Below are 18375 nucleotides of genomic sequence, written 5' to 3'. Positions count from 1 at the left end.
TCGTGTTCCAAATGGGTACAAATTGTGAGAGACGTCCCCCGACAGAAGTGGAATGATAGGGGTATGGGAAATAAGTCATTGTTGTTGGCGAGGGAGGTGCGTGTAGAACTACCTCTGCCTCTTCCCCTGTAGTTATTTCCTCTATATCCTCCTCGAAAATAACCTCTTGAAGAGGCCAACTGACTGTTGCCCTTGTAAGAGGAGAAGGCATTGTCTGCAGAGATGTTTTTGGAGCCGCCCCTGTAGAATGAGTGATGAAAGGAACCTCTGGCAGAAGGTGCTTGCAAGGACCCCATGGACTTAGCAACCTCTGTCTTTTTTCATCTTTTCTAAAGATGTATCCACAGCTGGGCCAAAGAGATGTTACGCATTAAAAGGTTGATTAAGGATAGAGGCTTGTACCTCAGGTTTAAACCCAGAAATCCTCAACCAAGCATGTCTGCGAAGCAGTACGCTAGTGTTTATTGCCCGAGCCGCGTTATCTGCCTGATCTAAGGCACATCTGATAGAGGTTTTGGGTTATCAATTTAGCCTCATGAATAAGGTCGCTGGCTTTGGCTTTATGCTTGTCAGGAAGGAACTCAATGAGCATCTGGAGTTCATCATAATGAGCCCTATCATATCTTGCCAGTAATGCCCGGGCATTGGCAATGCACCAATTATTAGCCGTATTAGCCGCTTGTGATGCTATCCGTTTACCAGAAGCATCCAATAATTTGGACTCTTTATCCGGAGGTGGGGCGTCCCCTGTGGTTTGGGAGTTAGCCCTCTTCCGAGCATTAGAGACTACCAAAGAGTCTAAAGGTACCTGTCCCTTAATATACACTGGGTCATTAGGTGCAGGCCAGCATTTTTTCCTCTGCCCTGGGAGTGATGATCCTGGCTTTGACAGGGTCTTGAAAGATGTCATCAGTATGTTTAAGCAGGGCCTTTAACATTCGTATGGTTTGTGTAGCCCTTTGAGATGAACTGAAGGTCTCGAATATAAAATCCTCTTCTAAATTCTCCTTATACCCCATAGTATTGAGCAGCACTATTAATGAGCTCAATGTACCCAATGTTATCATCTGGAAGGGAAGGTCTCTGATGGATACAAATCAGGGTCATTAGCAGGCTGAGGGACATTATAATGGTCCCATTGATCAGGATCCTGTGGGACATGATGTGGTGCGTAGTCATCTAAGTCATCATTATCATCATCTGCTGTATTCTGTGGGTCAGGTGATGGTGGTGTAGGGGAATGTGTAGGTGTAATAGGAAAGTCTTCAGAAATGTAAAGAGCCACAGTTTTCTTTTTCAAAGGAATGTGGTAGTTCTATGTTAAGCCCATTTTCCTTTTCTCCGGAAGTTTGGCATGAATGTTTCCAGTTTCCAAGCGGATTGCGTTTTCTTTTTGTTTCGGATCAGGTGTGAATTCGGTCCGACTCTTTAGTCTCTGTACCTTCGTTAGAAGTTGATCCCGGCGTCGAGAGTTTCGGCTCTGAAGTTTTCGGCTCCGAAGGTTTCGCTTTCCGCAACGGAGGAACAGAGACCAGAAGGTGTTTCGGTTGGACGCCGAAGGTTTCGAGTCTGCACCATCGTGGGAACGGGTCGAGCCCGAACCGGAAGGCTGTTTGTGCTTCGGCGCCGGGCCTGCAGGCAGGGTGCTCGAAACTTTTTCTCAGTGCTGACTTTGGCCCGGAGGCAGAAGCGGGAACGGAGCCTTTTTCTTGTAAAGGAGATGATAGGGGAAAGAAGGCTCTTTACTCACGGTCTGTTGTGCCGGGGTCAAGTATTCGGCATCGGAGTTAGCGTCGGATACGGAGACGTGCTCCTCGTCCATCTCAGCTTCCTGCGCTTGCGATTCTTCTTGATTGGACTCTTCTGTGAGGAGTCACGCTGCAGGGCCGCTTTGCTGGTACATTTTGTGACATCGAGCTCGGCGATCACGGAGGATTTTCTTTGAACGGAACGACTGGCACGTGTTGCAGGTTTTCTCATCGTGTTCCGGGGATAGGCTAAGGTTGCACACCTCGTGCAAGTCGGTGTGCGGGAACTTAGTGCAACATCTTGGACATAACTTGAATGGAGTCCATTCCATCAGCTGCGACGGATCCGGGCATGTCCAAAAGCCTTCCACGAATGTTCCAGCCAAAGGTTTGAGAGTAAATGATATGCGGAGAAGGGGAAACGTGTCGATTAACAATACCATCCAGGGTAGTGGATTGCGCGTCAAAGGAGGCCCAAAGTACGGTGCCAAACAGGAGGGCAACAATTCACATCCGAAACCGATGGCGGAAAAAAACAATCTAACAATGGAGTTGATGCTCAAGCGCATTATCACCTAAGGGAGGAGTCACCAACCTCGTGACTGGAATGACTTCGCCGAAGTAAAACAAAGTGCAAACATCCGGAACCAAAACTAGATGGCGATCTATGCACAAGCATATGATCTACAGCTCATATGCCTCGAACAAAATATTCAGAAGACCAGAGAGAACCACAAGTAATCGGAAGACAAAACAAGCATTTGCAATGCAATAGGTCTCACATTTGCAAGACTTTGAGCTACTGGCATTGTAAATGACAAACCTTTTTATCTATGTGTTGGTTTTGAAAACGGATAAATAAACGGCATTGTCATTTATAATGCCAATAGCTTAAAATTTCGCAAATGCGAGACTTATTGTATTGCACGTTTGTATCCGTTTCCCCCACAGACTTGCCTACACACAATCGTCCACACTGTGGGTCCGGTCTATAGACAGCCATCTCCGAAAGATCCCTTGGTGTATGTAGACACAATACCCCTAAATAGCAGCCATCAAGAACTGCCTTACAGGCGAAACAGCCCAGGCCGCAGTCCCTTTCAGACCAGACCCCTTCTGTCCTCTTTTGGAAAGTTTCCCCAGACACGGATCCACCATGGGACTCTTTCTACACACAAACAAGATTGCCCTCCCCTACAGGTATGCGGACATGAGATTTTCTGGACAAACCACTCTTGCCTAAAGGTTAGTTTAGAATGCACCGCCTTAAGATGAGATTGCAGAATGTGCCCCACCAAACACTGATTCACACAGCACCATCCGCTGTAAACCAGTGAAAAGACCACTGTTCTGCTTTACAGACTCGCCTGCCTACAGCCCTCTCCTATAAACCAAGTTACAAACAGTCCTTCCGTAAACAACAACACACAGAAACACCACCTTTCCTTTTTAGGTCCGTCTATAGCTGGTCCTGCCTTACAGATTTGTCCACGGGTCACCTACCCTCACAGATCTGTTTACTGACAGCCCTCCTCCGCAGACCAGTCTACAAGCCGCTTCCATCTGCGCCTTTTGTTTCCCTCAAACCCTCGATATCTGAACAGCTGATGAAGCACATTAAATCATTAATTGCACCCGATGCTGACTCTCGCTCTCCCCTGCAGCTCTCACTTTCCCCTCTCCAGCTATGCATCGCCTGGCCGCCTTGCCTGATATGCCTTCACGGAGCCATGCACAGCGAGGGATATCGCTCTGCCACCTCCAGCCCCTCTCTCCCACTCCACCTCACCTTTCAACATCTGCGCATCCATTTCACTCACCTCTCCACACACACCCCCCCCTCCTCCACCAAACAACTGTTCTCAGCCATCGGTCACCTTTGGCTAGTGCCCCACCCTCTCCCGTCCTCAACCAACTCCCTTCCCGCCCCCACCCCTCCCTCCCAGGCCCTGATAGGAAACAGATACCTCGCCAGCTTGGCACAGTCAGTAACAGCCAAGTGACAGCCACACTGATCTTCAGTGGCTTGCCCACCTCTAACTGGCATATATTTGACATATTAATAGGTTTAACAAGCTTTAACAGTATTGCATTTGCCTAAAAAGGAGCAGATGCTGACCCCCCCCCCCGCAAAAAAAAAACCCGAGTTAGGATACAAAGACTGAAAAGGAGACGCATATCAGGAAAGTCAAATGTGTTCTGTGGAGCTCTTGTGACTGCACTATTGGAGACATTCTTAACACTCACTTCACTGACAACAGCACGGCCCCCGAACGTCCTGAACTTGCGCTACTGCGGCCATGCGTTACGCTCTGTCCTCCAATTTGGAAAAAAAAGCATTTTGACGGCGCACGCGATAAGAGTTGTGCGGCTGCCGTATGCGCTTTATAACACAAGTTGCCTCCATTGCCAAAGCAGAAAGAAACAAGCCTGAAACCGTCCTTGGTTACAAACGCAGCACTCTGTGTCACAAGTGCAGCAGGGGCATGCTTTGAGCGCGCGAAAGCGAGCCAAGCCGTACGTGTGCACATCTCCTGTCCTCGCACGCCTGCTGTCTTTGATGCTTGTCCTGTCTTCTGGGCTCGTGCACATGTCCTGTCCCCCTTTGCCCACCAAACCGGCAAGCGCTGCATCGCTAGGCGAGACCGAAAAATGGGGACAAGAGGTGAACTGAAGCAATCAGAAAAAAAAGAGAAAGAGGTTCTGAACAGAAGGAGAACAGCCACACGTGTCCATGTAGTGCTAAAAAACACTTGATATGTAAGTGCACACAAAGAAAAAGTCCCCCGACGTCAGCTTTGTAAGGTAGTAACACATCTAGTCAAAAAGCATGGAGGGAGTGCAATGCTTCACAGGCAGGACAAACCCATAATATGAAGGAAAACAGAGAATTGAAAGTAGAACCTAAGGTACATGTGAAAGTATGGGATACAATGGTACCTGCAAGAGAACAAAAACTAGGTTGCAAAACTACAAAAAGGATGGGTTGGGTGAAAGAAATGATAAGGATACAAATTGCAAGAAAAGCAGGTCCTTGATTTCGCACGATTTTTTTCACCAGTAAAAAGTAAACCATTAATTACCAGTATCCAGAAGTTTGTGGCCTGCTCAGGTGTAGATTTTCATGTGTACAAACTTAGGGTGACCAGATTGTCAGAATGAAACACAAGGTTGGTCACTGACAAGAACGAAGACTAAATATTGGCACCTGCCATTGTCGATGAAGGACTACACTGAAAACACTCAAGTTTTGTTTTCTATATTGCCCCCTAAAATAAGAGAGAAGGTTTCCCCACGGTGTGCAGTAAATATTTAACTTACCCAAACTCCATGGGTGGCGGTGGCAACGCATCATCTGGAAGAGCCGGAGATCCCGGTGAAGCCATGTCATACTGCGGAGGTGGAGGATAGTGGTTTATTTCCATACTGTCCCCAGAGCTCACTGAGCCGTTTTGGTAAACCAGGCCTGAAGAACTGCAAATACAAAAAACACATGTGCCATCAAACATACACTGGGCAGGCACAGGTCCCAAGGGTTCTGCAGACACATCTGTAAGTCAGCTTAAATCTCACAATGCAAGGGGACACAGACTCCACTTTAAATTAGTAGAATTTTGAACTTTTTGAATAGCAAACACCTCCAGCCTTCCAACACGCCGATGGCTTCCAGTAGTTTATTTCCTACTAAGTTTTAGAAATACAGGCACAGAGCAGGAGCAGCAGGAGGGCTGGTGAAAGGAATATGCTACTTACCAGTATGCATCTGTTCTTGGCATGTAGAGCTGCAGATCTACACACTTTTGCATAGATCGCCATCTGGTGTTGGGCCCGGATGTTTGCAGTTTGTTTTTCCTCTTGGAAAGTCTTTGGAGGTCACGAGGTCAGTGACTCCTCCCTTGGTTCGTATTGCGCATGGGCTTCGGCTCCATCCTCAGATTGTTTTTCGCCAACAGGGAAAGATGGAGCCTAGTAATAACAGTGAAGAAACCCATGTGTGTTGTATCTAAATAAGATAGACTGGAACAGATACAGGTATACAGGTAGCCGGGGAGGCGGGTGGGCGTGTGTAGATCTGCAGCTCTACATGCCAAGAACAGATGCATACTGGTAAGTAGCATATTCCGTTCGAGGCATATGAGCTGCAGATTACACACTTTTTCATAGACTATATAGCATATATATATGGTGTTTTGGACTCCTGGGACATGTTGGGCTAGGAGAAAGATTTTGTGTGGAATTGCCCATCTCCATATGCTCTGTGCTAGTTGAGAGAGCTGTGGAGAGTGTGTGCCGCCTTGTTTTTGAATGTAGTACATGGCCCTCATGTTGTCTGTGCGAATAAGGACTGCCTTGCCTAAAATCTGTGTGTGAAAGGATTTTAGGGCTAGAAAGATTGCCAGTAACTCCAGATGGTTGATGTGGAGTAACTTTTGTTGCGGCGTCCATGTGCCCTGCACTGTTGTGGAAATTTAGCGTGCAAACTGAACATCATCTGCGCCATCTTGCCTCTCCCCAGCGTCACGCACAGCGAATGCACGGCCGCCATTTTAGGCACCCCACTCTCTCCCCACTCATTGTCAATCGTCAGCGCGGTCCCCTTGGCGCTGCGAGCATCCCCCGCGCGCTGGCCACCCCCGCTCTCTCATACAGGCCATAAACCCTCTCCTTCTGCGCGACCCTGCTACGGAGCCACTTCCGACCGACAAACCCATACATGGTCATGCCTCTCCTTTGATAACCCCCTTCCTCTGCGCCCCATTGACCGAACTGGTCCCAGGCCATCACCTAGCCCTGCGGATGCAGTTTATTGCCCCTACTGTAAGGGAAACACCCCACATCAAAGGGATTACAGTAGATCAAAGCCCCTACCCCCTGAGACCCGACCGGTCACACACACCCCCGGGAATTGACGGAATACCCTGCTGCGCAATAGCCATCTCCTACTGTGGGTGGGGTGGGAACTTCTACTGTATCTATGTGTGGGATCGGATCTGAACCGGGGCTCCAGGGGATATTCCCCCGTACTTCAAAAGAATCTCAAGAATGTACTATGTGTAATAAAGCAATAAACCAGTGTATAAGAGACCAGGTCTCAGAGATGCAGTTAGAGCACCTCGTGACGATACCTTGCTGTCTGATCTGATGTGTTCTGCTCCGACGGAATAAAACCTTGTTTCCTGCCTTCCAGTCTCCGGCGCCTGCCTCTTTTATTGGTAAATTATCGAGTGGTATGAGAGGCGATTATCGCCGGGCAAATACTTGGAAGGTTATCGACTGAAACTGCCGCTACCATTTAACAATTGGCGTCCCAAACGTGGGGCCCATCAGCGACACGTGGATCCAGTGGGAGAGGTCCCGACGACAGAGTGAACGACTGCAACGATCGGGAGAGCTCCTGCCCAATAGACCCTCGTCTGGCAGCCGATCATCCGAACTTCACTGGTTCCGAGCAGACCTCTCTCGAGTGATCTACGGTCCTGACTGGGAACCATCAGGAGTGCCGCGGCAAATACGGAGAATAGAGGACGATCGGGCGCTGGAGGCGGAAGACGAGAAACTGTCCATGCGGTCCGGGTAAGGTCGTGAAACACGACAAAAGTGCGAAATAATTGATTGATTGTTTGAATACTAGTATTGCTCATTGATTGTTCTTTTTGAGATATTCGCTGTCTACAAACGGGGAGGAGTAGAAATACTCTCTCTCTCTCCCTTTGCAGATAGTGAAGGGTAGGTAACGCAGACTTTTGTCCCCATTGAAACCCGTCGTGCCTATCTTTATCTCCCCATTGATTGATTATCCGAACATTGATTGTTTTGAAGAATAGTGCTTTTTGAGATATTCTCTGTTTGCAAATAACGTAGAATAGGAATATTCTGTCTAGTCTTTGCAAATAGTGAAGGGTAGGTAACGCAGACTTTTGTCCCCATTGAAACCCGTCGTGCCTATCTTTATCTCCCCATTGATTGATTGATTGATTGTCCGAACACTAGTTGTTCGATATTGGTTCTTTGGAGGTATTCTCTGCTTACAAATAACGAGGAATAGAGATATTCTGTCTAGTCTTTGCAAGCAGTGAAAAGATAGGTAGTGCTGACTTTTGTCCCCGTTGAAACCCGTCATGCCTATCTTCTCCCCACTGATTGGTAGTTGGTTCTGCCCGGACCGCTTATTAGAGGTGAACCACCCAGCTCCACTGGAAGGCACCCCTAATAAGGACATGTTCACTAAATATGGACTAGTCGCCGTGGCTTATAGCAAGCTGTGGCATAAATATACCAAGAAGGAGCCCGAAAGTCAGTGGCCACTGATGGGATCCTTCGACGACCGCAAGATAGAAGCGCTAGAAGTAGCTCTGCGTAGCAATAAGACGACGCCTACTATGCTTGACAGTATTGGCATGTGGCGCAAAGAAGCGACGCAACGGAAAAAGAGGGAAGAAGTAAAAGCAGAAAGGGAATTACGAAAGGCAGCTCACCTTGCCGCTAAAAAGTTAGAAGAAGACATAAAGGAGAGAAGGGAAACTAAACCCAGACAGGAGCCCGAAACCTCAGACCAGTACGCTGTTAGGACCCCTTCTTTGCTCTACCCTGTGTTGTCCTCCAAGCAGCAAACGAATGACGAATTACTGTTAGGTCCCCCGACCATTTACATGCCCCCTCCGTATGCACCCTCCCAACCAGTAGTGCAACACCCACAACCCCCGAACACGAACGAAAGCAGTACAGGGGCCTCGGCCCTCACGGCCTCCGCGCCGGCTGAGCCTCTTGTACTGAACCCAACGTCGGCTATAACGCTAGATGACCATGAGATGAGGAAGAACGATTCCACCAGAATGAATCGATTAACTAAAGATGAACGAGCAGGAATGGACAAGATAGTAGGGACGCTGGTGGAGCGAAAAGAAAGTGAGGAGTATATAACGGACGTGTATAAATCGTATGCCGACAACCGCAGACGACACTTTGTCGTACGGCTCTGTTATCACGCCCTGAATGCATATGAGGATAGGTACCACGATAAAGGTCCCGAAGGCTTAGCGGCCCTATATAGAAAGGTAGACATCGGAGAAGAAAGAGAGGGCGATGTAGCGAACCTCTTCACTCGTACACTCGAGGTCTACCGACACCTTAAAGAACATGGACAAACAACCAAAACAGAAACCCCCATAGCAACTAAACCCCAGGGAGGAAGGGCCGATGCCATGATGCCCATTAAAGAAGCTGCCCCCTACTGGGTCCCCCCACGGGGTCAGGGAACACACGACGACATCAACCACCAAGATGCGAAGGGAAGGGTTGTATATAACTGGGTCTACCAGCCGTGGGACCGGCAAGATATTTTGACCTTTAGAAAGACCCTACCCGACTTGAGAAAGAACCCGACTGCCTTCTACACTGAATTAGGTACAGCCTTAGGCTCAACGATAATGACGCTAGCAGATATCGACTTGTTCTTTGGGCTATGTCTGCCGGCTGATGTGTGGAAACAAATCCGGAAAGTTGACCACGCTGAGCCGTTCGGATATACCTGGGTACAACTCGATACCATAGATAAACAGCGAGAACCAGGACAGAAACCCCCGAAAGCCATCCTAGAGCTCCCAGATAAGATTGTACAAAAGCTGAAGACTCTAATCCCTGAAAGAAAGGTAGACTGGTCGATAGTGACGGCTTGCCGCCAGAAACCCCAGGAAGACGTGTCTGAATACTTCTCCCGATTCGAGACTGTGTTTTCCGACTACAGTGGCCAAGACATGACCACCGCAACCGGACACCACCTCTTTGTCCAGAATTATGTAAAGGGTCTGTCGCCAGAAGTTTCCCAGAAACTACAGACCAGCGAGAGTAGTTGGGCAGCCTCCAAACCCGCAGCAATTCTCCAGATGGCCCAATACTACGAAAACCAGAAAAACGAGAACGATAGGGCGTCAGAGAAGAAGAAAAAGGAATTAAAGGAGAGGGTGATGATAGCACAATTGCAAGGGGTGACAATAGGAAGGGAACCCCCGAAGGAGAACTACCAACCAACCGCCCCTAGAAAGCTACCCCCTAGAGACCATGCACCTACACCCTACAACGGACGGAGGGACTTAGATGGAAATCAATGTGCGTTCTGTAGAGGGTTCGGACACTGGAAATCCCAGTGCCCGGTCCTTCTGGAAATGAACAAGAATAGGGGCCCCAGAGACGCAGCATACGACCCCAGAAATAGAGAACAGGGACGAGGGCACACGAACAACACCATCAACGACAGGCCAGGCAGACCAAACACCTTTGATCGCCCCCGACAAAACCAGTGTCAGCAGTCCGACTATGAAAGCACTCATGACTTCGCATAGGACCGCCAGGGGCAAGGGAGGGATCCAGTCGAACTCCGTGTTGACCAGCAAGGTCCTTACGTCACCGCTAAGGTCTTGGGCACAAAATCTCCATTCCTGGTAGATACTGGGGCGACACGTAGTGCGTTATCTAAACGACTGATTCCTAGGGCACCCTTGTCTGGCTCACACGTAACCTCAATAGGCTTTGACGGAACGCCCTCCACTAACCCCTTATCAGCACCAATCCCCTTTGACTTGGAAGATAACACCACTGACACGACCTTTCTGCTCTCCTCCAACACCCCCGATGCTATTATGGGACTTGATTTGCTAAAACATTTTCGAGCCACTATCAGATGCTCCCCAGACGGAGTTCGAGTCATCCTACACGATAACCCAGATCTGTTCAGACCCTGTCACACTCGGCGTATGCTCTCTATAACCGATGCTGATATGTCCCTACTCGACACATTACCTTCACATCTATGGGCTAAAACCGACTCAGATGTAGGGCGCATGGTGATCGACCCGGTACACATAACCGTCCGACCGGACGCAGTGCTCCCAAAGCTTCCTCAGTATCGGATATCCCCCGAAGGCGAGAAGGCATTGGTGGAAATCATCGAGTCCCTGGTCGAGGCAGGAGTGGTAGAAGAAGTAGTGAGTAATGTTTGCAACAGCCCTATCCTACCCATTGTAAAGAAGCAAGGCGAGGGGGATGAGAAAGCCTACCGTTTCATTGTTGACTTGCGAGAGGTTAACAAAGTAGTCATACCCCAGTACCCCGTAGTCTCAGACATCACCACCATCCTCACCCTGATTCCATCCACCGCCACCATCTTTACTGTTATTGACCTCAAGAACGCATTCTTTTCCATCCCCATCCACCCAGACAGCCGCTACCTGTTCGGCTTCACCTTAAAAGCCCGTTCGTACAGATTCTGTAGGGCACCCCAAGGCTACACTGAGAGTCCCAGTATTTACAGCCAAGCCCTCAAGAGGCAACTAGATGCAGTCCAACTACCCGATGGAGTGGCATTGATACAGTACGTCGATGACATTCTTTTGGCGGCCGACACCACCCCTCTTGCCGTCACGGCCACCATTCACCTCCTTCGCTTCCTTGCGGAGAACGGTCACAAGGTCTCCAGAAAGAAATTGCAATTCTGCCAGCCCCAAGTAACGTATCTAGGCCACCTACTATCCAAAGATGGGAGGAAACTTACCCCTGACCGAATTCAAACCATCCTAGAAACCCCTGTTCCCAAAACTCAGAAGCAAGTGCGGTCCCTAGTGGGCCTCACCTCCTTTTGTCGTCAGTGGTTGCCAAATTTCAGTCTTATCGTAAAACCTCTGCTTTCCCTGCTGGCTAAAGATACCCCCTTCCCCCTCCCCTGGACACCCGGATGCCAATCCTCCTTCAAGGAATTACGAGACGCCCTCTGCTCAGCCCCAGTCCTAGGAACCCCAGACTACACTAAACCTTTCTCCCTTTACACCCACGAAAGGGAGGGATGCGCATTGTCTGTCCTAACCCAGTCCATAGGCCCTAAACAACGCCCTTGTGCCTACTTCTCTGCCACTCTCGACCCCGTAGCCAGAGCCTTGCCCGCCTGCCTTCGAGCAGTAGCCGCCGCTGCTGTCTCTATCCGACAAAGTGAGGGGATCGTGCTCTCGAACCCCCTCACTGTATTGGTGCCCCATGCTGTTGATACCCTCCTGAACCAAACCAAAACTCAACACCTGACTAGCGCACGACTGACTGGGTACGAACTGACTCTGCTTGCACCCCACATCACATTGAAACGATGCACCACTCTGAATCCAGCCACTCTACTACCTCTCCCTGACACTGACCCCAATGCGTCCCCTATACATGACTGTGTGACCCTCACCGACGAACAGACCAAGAGTAGGGTTGACCTCCGGGATACTGCCTTCCCGAACCCTGACGGAGAACTGTGGGTGGATGGCTCATGTATCAAGCTCCCCGATGGCACCACCTCAGCTGCCTATGCAGTCACCACGGCCCGAACCGTTGTTGAGACAGCCCGCATCACCCAGCGATCCGCACAGGCGGCTGAACTAATTGCCCTCACACGAGCCTGCATCCTGGCAGCAGGGACAACCGCAAACATTTACACAGACAGTCAGTATGCCTTCGGGGTAGTTCACCACTTTGGGCTCTTATGGAAAGAGAGGGGATTCTTGACCTCGCATGGCACACCCATCCTGCATGGAGATCTAGTCTCTGCCCTGACCGAAGCAGTCCTCCTCCCCACACGGCTGGCTGTGATCAAATGCCAGGCACACAAGAAGGTGACAGACATTGTAGGACAGGGAAATGCACTAGCTGACATTACTGCCCGAACCACAGCCGAGAATAGGTCCACGACCCGCATGTACGTGACCAGGTCACAAACTGAGAATTGGAAGGATGCTAGGGAAACGATTAGGGATATCCAATTAGCCAGCACACCACACGAATTAACTGAATGGGCCCGGGTAGGATTGAAGGACGATGACGGTTGTTGGCGAACTAAAGACTCGAACAAATGGTTGCTACCCGACTCATACTTGATCCCCATGCTGACCATGGCACACTCCCCCGCACACATAGGGTCTGCCCCCATGATCGAACTCATCTCCAAAGTCTGGCACAACGACAGAATACCAGACTCAGCCAAACGACTGGTCCAACAATGCCTAGTATGCCTCCAACACAACCCTGGGAAAGGAACTGCTGTACCCCGGGGAGGGTTTGGGGTCCCCAATCACCCCTTTGAAGTCCTACAAATGGACTACGTCCAGCTAGAAAGGTGCCGAGGTTTAAAGTATGTGCTTGTCGTTGTGTGTGCCTTCAGCAAGTGGGTGGAAGCCTACCCAACCCACGACAACACCGCTATGACTACTGCAAAAGTACTACTGAAGGAATTCTTCCCCCGATACGGCCTTTGTCGAATTTTGTGGAGCGACAATGGCCCCCACTTCGTAGCCGAAGTTATCCAACTCATCTTAAAAGGGTTGGGTGTAAAACAGAAGTTCCACGCGGTCTTCCATCCCCAATCTGCAGGCTTGGTTGAGCGACACAATGCCACATTGAAGCTTAAGATAGCAAAAATAGTCGCCACCACAGGGCTAAGATGGCCAGACGCTCTCCCGCTAGCATTGCTATCAATGCGTTCCACCCCCACCAAACACCACTTAACCCCCTACGAGGTCGTCTTCGGGCGGCCCATGAACCTTTGGACTGCACCAAAACCATCGTCCATCCACGACGTCCCGGACGTCCTCATGTCTGACTATTTGTATAACCTAACTAAGACATTGTCTGTTATCCATCAGCAGGTGCTGCACGCCATTCCCGATGTTTCCAGGGGCCCGGGACACGACATCCAACCCGGCGACTTCGTCTTAGTGCGTAACTTCCAACGCACCAAGAGTCTGGAGCCCCGGTGGACGGGTCCCCTGCAAGTCCTGATCACCACCCGAACAGCTCTTCGAGTGGAGGGGAAACGCAATTGGCTGCATGCACACCACTGCAAGAAGGTATCACCGACCCTGACAACCACGGACAGCATCACCGCCCAAGAAGAACTCCTGGACAAAGATCGACCATCCCTGAGCCGCTGCCCAGATACAGAGACACTCGAGTTAGTAAGATATCCTGATCCCACTGTGCCATCCAAAGAAGGGTATAACTTGCGACGAAAGGAGAGAACTTCGGCTAAGCAGACCACAAGCTAAGTGAAAATCTCAAAGCGGTAGCCTAGTCACCCCAAAGGCCACCAGGAGAGAAACCAAACAAAGTCTGTGGTTCTGCCCGCTACCGAGTCTCTTGAAGGTGATGGAAGCGCCCAACATGAAGATGATGGAAGCAACCGGACGTCCGAAGATCCACTACAGAAACCCAAAGACTGACCGAATGCACAGCTTAAAGACTATTGCACTTTTCATTACCCTTCTCTTTTGCCTTCTCCTCATGGTCGCCTTCTGGATCATGGAGGAGAGCACACCCGCTCATAAGACATTACTGGCCACCGTTCAACCTACCACCACGAAAGAACATCATCTGATCTCGCTTTCACCCCAACTCCGAGAAAGGCGTAAGGAGTTCTGGAATAACTCCTTTGTACAGTTGCTCCACCAACACAATCTTGCTACCAACGCCACTAATTGCTGGATCTGTGGACTGCTACCGCATGCCACTGGACACTCTATCCCTTTCATCCCTTCACCTTTTTCTGTCCATGGTTCCTGCCTCGCCTGGCTAATCCTCCTGCAAGAAAGCTACAAGGACAATGCCACTTCCGGCAGAACCATGTCACACTTCTACCATGGGTTCTGGCTGAACAAAACTGGAAGAACTTCTGCCCCCTTCTGCCCTCTGAGATCGAACACTTCCTTTCACATGGACATCCCTGCCAAAGAACGAGTTGAAATGCAAGTATTCAACAATCCAGCCAGACCCACCTTCTCTTACCTCCGGAAACGAACGGCCGCCACCCTAACAGTGGCCCTGTCCGTCATCAACATCACTGGGTCTGTATGCCTCGAAGGGCTGGGGGCACAGCTGGTGGGCCACAGCTCCTGCCTCATCACCCGAACATTGGACTCAGTTGACCCACCCTCCTTTGTTGCCTCCCCGAATATGTACTTCATCTGCGGTACTAAGGCCTACACCTGGCTTCCGAAAGGTTGGGGAGGCACCTGCTACATCGCCTTTGTCCTTCCTCCGACGTATGTGGCTCCAGCAAACCATCACCGACAGAAACGGGCCAAAGACATTGTTCAAGCCGACTCCACCGGAGCACAGTTCATGGACGCAGTCAAAGGCCTTGTTCCTCTCTGGGGTCCAATGGCAAACAGCCGTGCCATCCGCCACTTAACCCAGGCAGTCGAAACGGCAATGAACATTACAGCTGGCGCCCTCGCCAACAACACCGCTGAGCTTCAGGCCGTCCGCCTGGTGGCCCTCCAGAACCGCCTTGTTCTAGACGTGGTTCTAGCAGATCGTGGAGGAGCATGCCGCATCATTGGGTCCAGCTGTTGTACCTACGTACCGGATAACTCACCCTCAGTCTACAAAGCAATTGAACACCTCCACAGACTGTCCGCAGAGGTCCATCAAGAACAAGAAGAATGGTCGCTGGGGAGTTGGTTTTGGGACACTATTAAAGGTTGGGGATGGAGGCTGTTTTCATTTATCCTGATACCAATTGTGATACTATGTGGATGTTGCTTGGGGATTCAGTGTCTGCCACCTTTATGTTCGCTTTTTATGAACTGCATCTGCCCTAAGACTTTGGACTTTGAAACCGAGCGGATGAAAGCTCTGAACGAGGTGGAGGTACGGGGTATTATGGGGATAGATCCGAACTAGGCAAGCTGGCGAGATATGTTAAAAGGGAGGACTGTGGAAATTTAGCGTGCAAACTGAACATCATCTGCGCCATCTTGCCTCTCCCCAGCGTCACGCACAGCGAATGCACGGCCGCCATTTTAGGCACCCCACTCTCTCCCCACTCATTGTCAATCGTCAGCGCGGTCCCCTTGGCGCTGCGAGCATCCCCCGCGCGCTGGCCACCCCCGCTCTCTCATACAGGCCATAAACCCTCTCCTTCTGCGCGACCCTGCTACGGAGCCACTTCCGACCGACAAACCCATACATGGTCATGCCTCTCCTTTGATAACCCCCTTCCTCTGCGCCCCATTGACCGAACTGGTCCCAGGCCATCACCTAGCCCTGCGGATGCAGTTTATTGCCCCTACTGTAAGGGAAACACCCCACATCAAAGGGATTACAGTAGATCAAAGCCCCTACCCCCTGAGACCCGACCGGTCACACACACCCCCGGGAATTGACGGAATACCCTGCTGCGCAATAGCCATCTCCTACTGTGGGTGGGGTGGGAACTTCTACTGTATCTATGTGTGGGATCGGATCTGAACCGGGGCTCCAGGGGATATTCCCCCGTACTTCAAAAGAATCTCAAGAATGTACTATGTGTAATAAAGCAATAAACCAGTGTATAAGAGACCAGGTCTCAGAGATGCAGTTAGAGCACCTCGTGACGATACCTTGCTGTCTGATCTGATGTGTTCTGCTCCGACGGAATAAAACCTTGTTTCCTGCCTTCCAGTCTCCGGCGCCTGCCTCTTTTATTGGTAAATTATCGAGTGGTATGAGAGGCGATTATCGCCGGGCAAATACTTGGAAGGTTATCGACTGAAACTGCCGCTACCATTTAACACTGTAAGGTGTAATAGATGAGCTCCCCAGCCGGAGTGCGATGCGTCTGTTGTTAGGATTATTTGTGGAACCGGGTCCAGGAACGGTCGACCTCTGGAAAGATTTGTGGTGTTCCACCACTGCAGAGAGCGATGGGTGCGACCGTCTACCAACACCAGATCTGTCAGTTGCCCCTGGGCCTGGTTCCATTGGCGCGCTAAGCACTCTTGGAGTGGACGCATCTGGAGTCTTGCATGAGGCACTATGAAAATGCAAGAGGCCATCATCCCTATGAGTTGCTGGGAGAGAGTGTTGAGGTATGAATCTTTGACGCAAAGCCTGAATGCTTGCAATCCTGGCAGGATTGGGGTAGGCCATGGCTTTTGAAGTGTCTATGGTAGCACCGAGGTATTGCTTTGTGTGGGATGGTATTAGCTGGGACTTTTGGTGGTTCACCGTGAAGCCTAGCTGGTGAAGAAGTTGGATTGTAGTGGCGGTGTGATGTACACATTGGTTGTAGGACGAGGCTTTTATTAGCCAGTCGTCCAAATATGGGAAGACGTGAATGTGCTGTCTTCTGAGGTGTGCCGCCACTACCGCTAGGCACTTGGTGAATACCCTTGGTGCTGTTGTGACCCTGAATGGGAGCACCTTGAACTGGTAGTGTTGCCCGTCCACTACAAATCTGAGGTACTTTCTGTGAGCATGGTGTACCGGAATGTGAAAGTATGCGTATTTCAAGTCCAGTGTGGTGAGAAAGTCGTTCTGGGAGAGGAGCGGAAGTACCTGCTGAAGTGTTACCATGTGAAAATGGTCCGAATGTATGTATGTGTTTAGAGGACGGAGATCTAAAATAGGTCGTAGAGTCTCGTCTCTTTTTGGTATCGGAAAATATAGGGAGTAGACCCCTAAATTTTGCTGATTGGCGGGGACTTGTTCTAGCGCATGTTTTTATAGGAGGGAGATTACCTCCTGTTTTAGTAACATGGAATGTTCTTGTGACATTGGGCGTTGCCTGGGTGGAATGTTTGGGGGGGTAGATGTCCATTCTAGGCAGTACCCTGAACGAATAATTTGGGTCACCCATCTGTCTGAGGTGATGGTCTCCCAGACGTGAAGGAAATTTTGTAGCCTGCCCCCGACCGGAGTGGGATGGTCTGGAGGGAGCGGGGGGAAGTCATTGGGTAGGCGGTGTGGCAGAGCGGGCGGTATTTGTTTTGCCTCTGCCTTTATTGTTATTGCCCCTATAGCCGCCTCTTTGATAACCCCTTGTGAAGGTGGATTGAGCAGGGGATTTGCAGGAAGTGGACGCGCTATCTGAGGAGTAGCCTCTGGCCGTACCCCGAAAGGAAGAGCGGCGAAAGGAGCGCCTAGGAGGGTGTGACTGCAGGGCTCCCATAGATTTCGCCGTATCTGTGTCCTTCATCTTCTCGAGGGCCTCATCTACCTTTGGGCCGAATAGATGTTCTTGGTCAAAGGGATGATTTACTATGGAGGCCTGTACCTCAGGTTTAAAGCCTGAAACTCTCAGCCAAGCATGGCGACTGAGGAGGACGCTAGTGTTAATGGCCCTGGAGGCTGTGTCTGCTGCGTCTAAGGCACAGCGTATAGAGGTGTTAGTTATAGTCTTACAATCTTGAATTAATTCATTGGCCCTATTTTTGTATTTTTCTGGGAGATGGTGCATGATGGTTTCTAATTCATCATAATGCGCTCTATCGTATCTGGCTAATAGCGCTTGAGTGTTGGCGATACGCCATATATTGGCTGCCTGTGACGCAGTGCGCTTTCCTGACACGTCCAGTAACTTTGACTCTTTGTCAGGTGGTGGTGCTTCGCCTGACGCCTGGGAGTTTGACCTCTTCCGTGCAGTGGAAACCACTAGGGAATCTAGTGGCGCTGGCCCTTTGATATAGGCAGGATCTGTGGGGGCAGCTTTATACTTTCTCTATGCGTGGGTTAATGACCCTAGCCCTGACTGGGTCTTTAAAAACCTCCGGCACATGTTTTATTACCCCCTTGAGCATAGGTAGTATGGAGGTAGACCCATGTGCGGTATCAAAGGTGTCGAGGA

At 50.2% G+C, this 18375-nt stretch overlaps 1 protein-coding gene across 7 annotated transcripts in view; it reads right to left on the bottom strand.

Moving 5' to 3' along the window:
• WASF2 (WASP family member 2) overlaps positions 1-18375 on the bottom strand; it is a 432058-nt gene that overhangs the window by 40530 nt on the left and 373153 nt on the right. For all 7 annotated transcript variants that reach the window (XM_085645690.1, XM_085645694.1, XM_085645692.1 and 4 more), the window contains one exon: positions 5070-5222. In XM_085645690.1, the coding sequence (XP_085501816.1) occupies positions 5070-5222 (153 nt within the window). The remainder of the gene's footprint in view (positions 1-5069; positions 5223-18375) is intronic.

Source organism: Triturus cristatus, chromosome 3_1 (assembly GCF_964204655.1).
Source record: "Triturus cristatus chromosome 3_1, aTriCri1.1, whole genome shotgun sequence".
NCBI lineage: Eukaryota > Metazoa > Chordata > Amphibia > Caudata > Salamandridae > Triturus > Triturus cristatus.
The sequence above is the reverse complement of the archived record's forward strand: the minus strand, read 5'-3'. Positions and strand labels throughout refer to the sequence as shown.